This window comes from Pararge aegeria, chromosome 2 (assembly GCF_905163445.1).
Source record: "Pararge aegeria chromosome 2, ilParAegt1.1, whole genome shotgun sequence".
NCBI lineage: Eukaryota > Metazoa > Arthropoda > Insecta > Lepidoptera > Nymphalidae > Pararge > Pararge aegeria.
The window spans coordinates 1,761,767-1,771,793 of record NC_053181.1 but is presented as its reverse complement, the minus strand read 5'-3'; the positions used below and the strand labels follow the sequence as shown (position 1 = coordinate 1,771,793).

At 35.6% G+C, this 10,027-nt stretch overlaps 1 protein-coding gene across 1 annotated transcript; it reads left to right on the top strand.

Moving 5' to 3' along the window:
- The first annotated feature begins 1,204 nt into the window (after window positions 1-1,204).
- On the top strand, window positions 1,205-9,751 carry LOC120633602 (proteasome subunit beta type-2-like). The gene is made up of 4 exons (XM_039903835.1): window positions 1,205-1,319; window positions 5,425-5,618; window positions 7,584-7,746; window positions 9,591-9,751. Exons 1-4 carry the CDS (start codon window positions 1,205-1,207, stop codon window positions 9,749-9,751), a joined length of 633 nt encoding a protein of 210 aa, XP_039759769.1.
- Window positions 9,752-10,027: the final 276 nt, after the last annotated feature.

The following is a 10,027-nucleotide window of genomic DNA, read 5'->3' as shown; positions in this document are numbered from 1 at the left end:
AAAAAATAGTAACTAAACTCCAATATGAAACAAAATAAACTCAATGAAAAATAAATTAACATTGGAATCTAAAATAAAAAAAATATAATTAGAATCAATTAAAATTACATCTAAAAATAATTCTATTTAATAATATTATTTTAAGTTCGGAATCTGGTGCACTTTTTGCCAATGTTTAAGAAACGCGGGCCTGAGCGACGATGCTTATGAGCTGAATAATAAGATTTTCGGACGGTTTTCCAGAAACCCGCAATTCTTTTACGAAGAACGGCGTAGCAGTCGGGGACTCCGGAATCGGCAAACATGCCCGACGCACTACTAAAAATTAATTAAAATACCTCGCCTTTTCTGAACAAAATATCAAATATTCTTCACCAAAGAGAATTTGCTGAGAATCTCTGACCTAAATCCACGTTAGTTCGGCCGTCCATTATGCAGTAAAAAAGAATTTTACCCACAGTTTAAATTATATACAGTTATTTAAAACATTTTTGAATTTTGAAAGGGTAAAGGCTGTAGTCCACCACGCTGGCCCAGTGTGGATTGGTGGACTCTACACACCTTTGAGGACGTTATGGAGAACTCTCAGGCCTGTAGGCCTCACGATGTTTTTCTTTCACCGTTGAAGTAAGTGATATTTTAATTACTTAAAACTCACATAACTAAGAAAAGTGTGAGGTAGGCTGGGATGCGAACTCGGCCCCCCAAAAGTGAAGTCGAAGTCCTACTGGGCTATCACCGCTCCTAGGTACTAAACTATAAACTTTTTCATTCATCAGCTTACTCTTTAATGTAATTGGGAATTTGGAGTTTCAAACCCTCCACGCTGCTTTTTGTTTTTGGCCTGAACGTTATTTATACCAACGACTTGGCGTGTTTTTTGCTTTCCACAGGTTCGTTTCTTGGCTCCTTAAGACAATCGTGGTGTTTGTATTCTCATCGACTTAAAATTTCGAACAACCGTCTTTTAATATTATTGGCTTATATGTTTGCTTTAATAGAGACCGTGGATGTATCCCACTGACCTCTATCTATAGTATAATAGAGGTCGGTGATGTATTCTCATTTTTAGAATTAGTCCTCTTTGGTGGGTATCCTCTTTGAGTTTGTCAATATATGTTGTTTACGAATCTTTTAAATCGGTTTAGCCTGTAAATTTTTTCAACGTATTTAATTATTTTTGTTATAATCAGGAAATTTCAGTATGGCTAATGCGACAGGTTTGTTGTTTCAATGTCTCTTTGGGTTTAAATGCAAGGATTTTACAATGATCGCAGCTGATCAAATGAACACCCAAAGCGTCCTGGTCATGAACGATGGTAATTTTTATATTACGAACTTTCTTCTGCATCTTGTAGTTAAATTTGTATGTATTTTGAGTTATTGATAGTCCTTTGATAAATGATTTATTAGCCATCCGAGTTTATAGAGTTATTGATGTTTATTTACTTTAAATACTAATAAAATTAAGATAAAAACAACCCCAAACTATCTTAAATCTTTCTTTAATTTTAGCCTGTTGAGTAAGTGTTTCCGGGGGCCATAAAAATAATGATCAAAATTCATAGCTTTAATTAATACTTTCTGCCACAACCAAATATAATACCTAACTTAGCTGTGGTCCAATATTTGTATAATTTAATCGAGAGTATGATCACAAATAGTAACTAAAACTGCGTGTTTTTCCGGCTTTTAAATATCTCGCGAGAAATACACTTTTAATGAACACAATTTTATTGCACACCACAAAAAAGACTTTACAGTAGAGAGAGGTAAGGGGTGCATATATATATTTATAGAAGTTGGGAAGGAAACGTTAGTGTTTCCTGAACAAAAAGTATCCTATGTCCGTCTCCAGGATGCTAGCTAGCCTAGCTATCCATATGTACACAGCACAGTATTTTGAACATACAGAATCCTCATTCAGCCATTATTCCCGTCCCGAGCGCGTCTCACTTCACACCCACGAAATATTGCTAGCTCACAAACTTTCCCATTTTCCCCATTTATATTATATTATATATAGTAAACGTATTATAGTAAACGTAAATGTTTTAAAACATTAGACATAAAATAATTACTGTTAACCGCTAAAGGGATAAAGTGACTAACCGCCTGATCGAGAAACACTACTAAAGCGGAGTGGTTTTTGATGCTTGAATATTAGTCGGGTACACGGTGTCTGTATGTTCTTAATACTGTGTTACACAGTTTACTTTGTAGCTGTGGTTGAGCCGAACATACTTAAAAAAATATGTGTGTGTATCAGTGTGTGTGTACACTAAACAGTGAAACTTCTTTATGAAATCTTTTTTATTTCATTATTACATTTAATATTTATTAGATACAGTTGTATTAATTAATAATTGCTAGTTTGAATCAAATTATGTACTTTATCATCATCGTCATCACATCTACCCATTATCGGCCCACTACAGAGCACGGGTCTCCACCACGCTGGCCCAGTGCGCTTCCGCTAAAAATTATTTACATACACTGATATTACTATCAAAAACTATACTTAAAAAAAATACCATAATCATGGTTTCACGTGTTCAATGTATTAGAAATAAATATAGCGCATAACCAAAACTGTGACTCAGAAATGAAGATGGCGCGTAACGGAAAAATGTGAAACGTAACCGAAAAATGTGACGGTAAGTTTATTTCTAACGCCGAAAAAGAAGTTTCACTTAGTTTCACACAGTAACAAACACATGCATTAATAATATCAGTAAAGTAATATTTTTAAATTTTATAAAATTATTTAATTTGACAAATAAATGGCGGCGCCCAAACTGGGTGTACATACGTTACTTTGTATAATTAGATTTATCTTAAATATTGTATTATAAATGTAACATTGTGTATTGTGCTGAATTAGTTGAAATTGAAATTGAATTTGTATAATATGGAGTAGGGATATGAGAAATAGGGATCAAGTACAACAAGCGGTGGAAGCTGCGAGAAGCGCTGGTACCTACCAACTATGTCAATTAATATGACTACCCATATCATTCAGATTATGATAATGGCCCATAAAAGGCCGGAAAGTGTTAATTGTTCATTAATGCTAATATGTACCCATATGTATCTACACTTTCATTTTCCTAAGGTAAAGCGAATTAGCTGTTAATAATTTATTTCATTACGAGCTTAAATTATACAACTTGTAACCGAATTACGAAATAATATTGAGGGATGTATAGGTATATTTCATAAGGAAACATCCTGTAAAATTATTAAATCAAAAGTAGCGTATTCATTTTTCCATACACACTAATTCAAAACATTCTGTTTACTTATGGCAACCCTATTGAAGATCAAAGACCGACACGTGCACCGACCGATATGTGTCGTAGGTACCTACGAGACGCTGCTGCCCCACTAGCTGGGTGGACACCTTAATATATAATTAAGGTGTCCACCTGGTAAAGCAAAAAAAAACCCTTATCAGGGGATATAACAGGGCCTAGCCGTGCAGCGTGACCGGAATCGGTCAATTGTTAATATATTTTTTGTATGTACATAGTCAAAGGTTGTACCCTTTCGTAGATAAACTAATAATGTACATTTTTAGGATTAATAGTATTATTAATACGGCCTCTCAGAATGAGAAGGGTTTAGATTGTAGTGGCCAAGTGCGGATTGTTAGACTTCACATGCCGTTGAGAACATTATGGAGACCTCAAGCTTGCAGGTTTCCTCACGATGTTTTCCTACACCGTTTAAAGCAAGTGATATTTAAATTGCTTAAATTGAAAACGCACATAACACCGAAAAATCAGTGGCCAGTATGCCGGGGCTCGAAGTTTGTCTCCACGACATGAAATCCGAAGCCTTACCCTTAGGCTTAGAAGAACTGAGCTTCTAATATAAATATATAGTTTAGAAATATTATAATCTATTTATATAAATGTATGTAGAATCTACTTTCAGTTTTTTTTTAATAATCAATTTTGTTATGTTGGTAAACGCAGAAGTTACAAGATTTCTGAAATTAAAATTTTGGAACGTCCATATCTTGCGGCTCCGTTAACGATGGTTTTAGGTGTTTCACGATGAAAATGAAATAAAGAATCAGGGCCCCTTATATGAAATAATTAGCTATTCCGCGATAAGAATGCCAATGATAAGATCAATGTCGCCGCGTGACCTTGCGGGGTCGCCTCGCTCCCATTGCACTGTTTGCAGATTTCATGTAAATGTTGACACTGCTGTTTTGTAAAGATACTCATAGGTACTCAACGTATACAGACAAATCAAATATTCGATAGGAGCAATATCACATTGGTGAAACAGTCAACGATATTCTACTGGGAGTAGTTTTTGTAGGATTCAAATAATTAAATAAATATACTACGACGAACTGGTGCCGTAGCCGCTTCGACTTTACTTTTGAGGCGCCGAGTTCGTATCCTAGCATGGACTTCTAGCTTTTCTAAGTTATGTGCGTTTTAAGCAATTGAAATATCACTTGCTTCAACAGTGAAGGAAAACTTCGTGAGGAATGCCTGAGAGTTCTACATAATATCCTCAAAGGTGTGTGGAGTCCACCAATCCGCACTGGGCCAGCGAGGTGGCCTACAGCGTTAACCCTTTCTCATTAGGGGAGGAGACCCGTGCCTTGTAGTGGGCCGTTAAATGGTTGATATGATGATGATGACTGCGTAGCTTGTGTTATGGGTACTAAGATAGCTGATGAATATTTTTATGAATATAATACCCATAAATACTAATCATATACAGATAAACACCCAGACACTGAAAAACATTCGTGTTCGTCACACAGACGTTTTCCAGCGGTCTTTTTCACCATCATAAATGTTACACCAATTTTTTGAGTCTTGCGGGAGATGAAAGCGGAGTGGTGTGCTTTCAAGCTACCTTGACATCATCAATTTTATTGTAGTAGTTGTTGTATAAGTTCAAGTGAAAGTTTATACAGGTACATAATACTGTCATATTATTATACAACGTGTAACGTAATTATGAAATAATATTGAAGGAACCATAAGTATATTTCATAAGGAATCACCCTGTAAAAAAATTAAATCAAAATAAGCATATTTATTATTCCATACAAACGAATACAAAACATTTAAAGTGTTTACTTGTGACAACCCTATTGAAGATAAAAGACCGAGACGCTATGCGACGTGTGCCTAGTAAAGTAACAGGACTCACATGATTTTAATTATGCATGTGATGTTAGGGCTTTATCTTATTTCTTTCAGTAAAAACTATAGCAGTGGTTTACTCAAAAACTATTAGTTTTTGGTTTTACAGATAAGTCTCAGAGACAGTACATTATGTAAAGCCTGTGAAGTATTATTTCGCTTTTCATTTACACGTGGTATACGTTAACGGAAATATTATCAAACTGTTATCTTTTAAGAGTTTTTTGAACTTATTTCTCGTTAGACGTGGACAAACTGTACGAGGTGTCCGACAGGCTGGTACTGGGAGTGAACGGCGACGCGGGAGACATGTCGCAGTTCACCCAGTTCATCGCCAAGAACCTGCAGCTGTACAAGATGAAGAACCAGTACCAACTGGACACGCCCGCGGTCGTTCACTTCATCAGGAAGAACTTGTCAGATGGATTGCGAAGTGGGGTAAGAAGGCTGAATAAAGTATTTAGAAGAAGAAGAAGAAACACTTTATTGCAAGTATTACATACATATAGGAAAAGAAACATTAATGAAACAGTAAACAATGTAGACATGCAAAGGCGGCCTTATTGCTGCAAGCAATCTCTTACAGGCAACCCTTGTAGAATGGACTTAGAGCAAGAGAACGGGATAGTGCCAAGAGTGTTGTAATACATGCATAAATACTAAAATGTATAGATACTAATACTTAGATAATTTAAATAAATATACGTAATATATCCCTTCCTTACTTCCCTATCCCTACTTCCCTACTAATATTATAAATGTGAATGTAAGTTTGTTTTTTACGCTTTAACGCAAAAACTACTAAACCGATCCTCATGAAACTTTGTACACAAATTCTTGAAAGTGTTAGAAGTAATATAGGATACTTTTTATCCCGACATTAAGCTAGGTTTCTTTGGGAGAGGGGATGAGTGTTTGACGAATTAACGAAATTATAACCGATTTAAATATTTTTTTTTGTAATATACAGGTTATATATGCGTTTAATATTGCCCAAACTGTGGTTGGAGATAGAGGACAGAACTCCTCAGCGGACGGCAACAAACCCCTCATTTAAGGCTTAGCGATACTGAATACTTTATTTTTTTTTAGATCCTACAACTAAATTTAATGCCACATCAAAAAACAAAATCAAACGCAGACGAAGTCGCGGGCAACAGCTAGTATAAGTATAAAATATACATAATATATAAAAGTAAATTCTAATACATAATTTACAGACAGTAATAAAGCAACAACTTCAACTGGCAACACCCAAAGAGAGGTAGTAGTCCTTCAGACGACTCTTAAATATAGGAAGGGAATTACTGGTGGGCATTTGGCATTGCTGATTGAGGTTTATATGAGTACTTGACTATAATCACACCTGATGGTTTGACGACCTCCCTGGCTCAACGGTGAGCGCTGTGGAATTAAGCAGGGCGTCCCAGGTTGATTATCGGCAGAGGCAATTTGGGAATTTATAATTTCAAAATTTTCTCTGGTCTGGTCGGGTGGGAGGCTTTAGCCGTGGCTAGTTACCACCCTACCGACAAAGACGTGCTGCTAAGCGATTTAGTATTCAGGTGCGATGTCGCATGGAAACCCATTAGGGGTATGAGTTATGACTACCGTACTCCCTTACAGGATAGCCCGCCTATTTGTGTCATTGGCACAGAGCCGGGGTCTAGATGATGACGTTCACATTAGCTTCTTATTAAAATCGACGGCCGATTGACGCAGTTTGCAGCAACGCTGCTTTCTGAGCCCAGGGCCGTGGGTTCGATTCCCACAACTGGAAAATGTTTGTGTGATGAGCATGAATGTTTGTCAGTGTCTGGGTGTTTATATGTATATTCTAAGTATTTATGTATATTATTCATAAGAATATTCATCAGTCGTCTTAGTACCCATAACACAAGCTACGCTTACTTTGGGGTTAGATGGCGGTGTGTTTATCATTATATTATTTACAAGCTGTCGCCCGCGACTTCGTCTGCGTTTGTTTCTGTTTTTCGAAAGACATGTGGCATTCGATTTAGGTGTAATTCTACGCACTTTATGTATTTAGGATAGCTAAGCCTAAAGGACCTCTATCTCCAATCACGTTCATCAGATCTACACAAAATTTGGGCAAAATTAAACAGACATTATAAACTCTAAAGTACAAAAGTAATTATTTAAATCGGTTATCATTTGACGGCGTTATAGTGTAAAATCGTCAAACACCAAAAGAACTGAGCTTTATTTCAAAATAAAAAGCCACCTATATTAATTCTAATACCTTCAGAAATATGTGTACAAAGTTTCATGATGATCGGTTTAGTAGTTTTTGCGTGAAAGAGTAACAAACATACTTACATTCACATTTATTATATTAAAGTAGGGATAGGGATTTATTTATTTTTACACTTTTGTTTCTAGAACCCAAACATCCTGAATCTGATGATAGGCGGCTATGACGAACAGACGGGCGGACAGTTGTATATGATGGACTTCCTCGGCAGTTGTGTCAGTGTACCCTATGCAGCGCACGGGCTGGGTGGACTCCTAACCTTCGGCATTATGGACTACTATTATAAACCAGGTGAGCTAGAACCCATCTTCTTAATCCCTTTACATTCTGAGATTTTAAAAGGATTCGTGGGATTTTTAAAAGTAGTGTAGTGTAAGGAGGCACTATTTATCACTATAAACATGTTAATATTATGTATATGTGTGTGTATTTATGCATATTTATTAATAAATATTATATTTATATATATAATATTATTACATTTATTATTTTATTTAATTATTTATGTATATATATATTTTTATATATATATATATATATATATATATATGTATATATATATATATATATACATATATATATATATTATTGCGATTTCCCGTCTCTCATTGCCTTATTCCAACAGTTAAGGTAGCCTGGAAGACATCACTGTTAGTGATAAGGCCGCCTTTTGCATATTATTTATGTTAATGTAAGTTTTCCAGTGTGTATTTCTTTTATATGCAATAAAGTTGTTCAAATAAAATAAATAAATAAAATGAGACCAGTGTTTTGAAGTGGGACGTTATTTGTTGATGATGAGCATTATGAAGCGTTGATAGTTTATGTCTGTGGGGCCGAGTCAAATCCCGGCAAATAAATTTTCAAGTTATGAGCATTTTAAGCAATTAAATATAACTTGCTTTAACGGTAAGGAAAATATTGTGAGGTAACCTACACGCCTGAGAGTTCTGCATAATAATCTATTCTTATAATAAAACTGTAACTGGAAGATTTCTGTACATTAAATATATTTTGAAAATTTTGACCGGGGATGTTTTATAATCGATACTGGGTCCAAAACAGATTTTTATTTAATTTTTGTCTGTTCTGTCTGTCTGTCTGTCTGTCCGGGCATCACGTGAAAACTACTGAACGGATTTAAATAAAATTTGGTATACTGGTAGCTGCTTATTCTGCGTCAACATATAGACTACTTTTTATCCCGATAAACAAGCTTCTCCCGGGAAATGAGATGAAATTTTTTATCACTTTTACTTCATAGCTCCGTTAAATTTCAACCGATTTTAATAATTCTTCTTTTATTTTAAAGTGCATACTATCAAGCATGTATTGTGTAATTTTAATGGAGATCTGATAAATATTGTCGGAGATAAAGAACATAACTCTTCACAAATAACTGTAAGTCGCAAGGCATATGGGACATCGATCGAATGCATGCGTACCATCCTACTAATATTATATATGCGAAAGTTTGTGAGGATGTATGTATGTATGTATCAACTAAAATAATGACAACTTACTAACTCAGTATACCACGTAAAATAATAGTAGGTACATTGCTAGCCACAATGATTATGATGTTAGCATCAGATATATTCTAGGTTCTCGATTGACTCATACGCGGACGAAGTCGCGGGAGTCCGCTAGTAATAAATAAATATAAATATACTGCGACAATAACCACACCGCCATCTAGCCCCACATTGAGCGTAGCTTGTGTTATGGGTACTAAGATGACTGATGAATATTTTTATGAAAAATATAAATAAAAATTCTTATATAAGATGAACACCCAGGCACTGAGAAACATTCCTTTTTATTACACAAACATTTTCCAGTTGTGGGAATTGTTGGCCATGGTCTCAGAAAGCAGGGTCGCTGCCCTCTGCGCCAATCTGGCGCCATAATGTACTCAAAGAAGTGTGAAGTCAACCAATCCGCACTAGGCCACCTAGGCCACTAGGCAATTAGTTGATATAATTATCGTCTTTTTTTCTTTTTCAACTTACGACTTATTTTATTAGCGTAGACTCTGATGCTCGTATCAACATACATTATAAACTATATTTTACTGACCTACATACTAATAATGCTGATGGTGGTGATAATATATCTCGATATTATATTCTCAGATCTAACGGAGGTGCAAGCCTACGAAGTGCTGAAGATGTGCATCCGCGAGATCCAGCTGAGGCTATTCATGAACCTGCCCAACTTCCGAGTGAAGTCCGTCTCAAAAATAGGAGTTAAAATACTTCCTAACATCAACTCTACAATGTTGACACAAAAATAAAATGTCTTAACTAAATTGTATGTTTCTATTTATTTTAGAAGTTTAGTACGATACGATCAGAGCTTTAGTAGCCTTAGTACGATAAGATATTTGCTCGCCCACAATCGAGGAGACGTCCTCGCATATAAAACCCTGTATCGACAATGTAAAAGGGACCTAACGTGTTAGAGTTTTTAGAGTCGCAATTCCTGTACTTCAGATGTTTTACAGGCGTTTTGCCAGATCCCCGAGATATGAAATTGTAGGCATATTTGAGCTTTAATAATAATTGTTATC

Excerpts from the sequence above, each read along its gene's own strand:
- LOC120633602 (XM_039903835.1), top strand. The coding sequence starts at position 1,205 with ATGGCTAATGCGACAGGTTTGTTGTTTCAATGTCTCTTTGGGTTTAAA. Across the intron at positions 5,619-7,583 it reads CAGATGGATTGCGAAGTGGG|AACCCAAACATCCTGAATCT; the intron begins GTAAGAAGGCTG and ends TTTTGTTTCTAG. Across the intron at positions 7,747-9,590 it reads GGACTACTATTATAAACCAG|ATCTAACGGAGGTGCAAGCC; the intron begins GTGAGCTAGAAC and ends TTATATTCTCAG.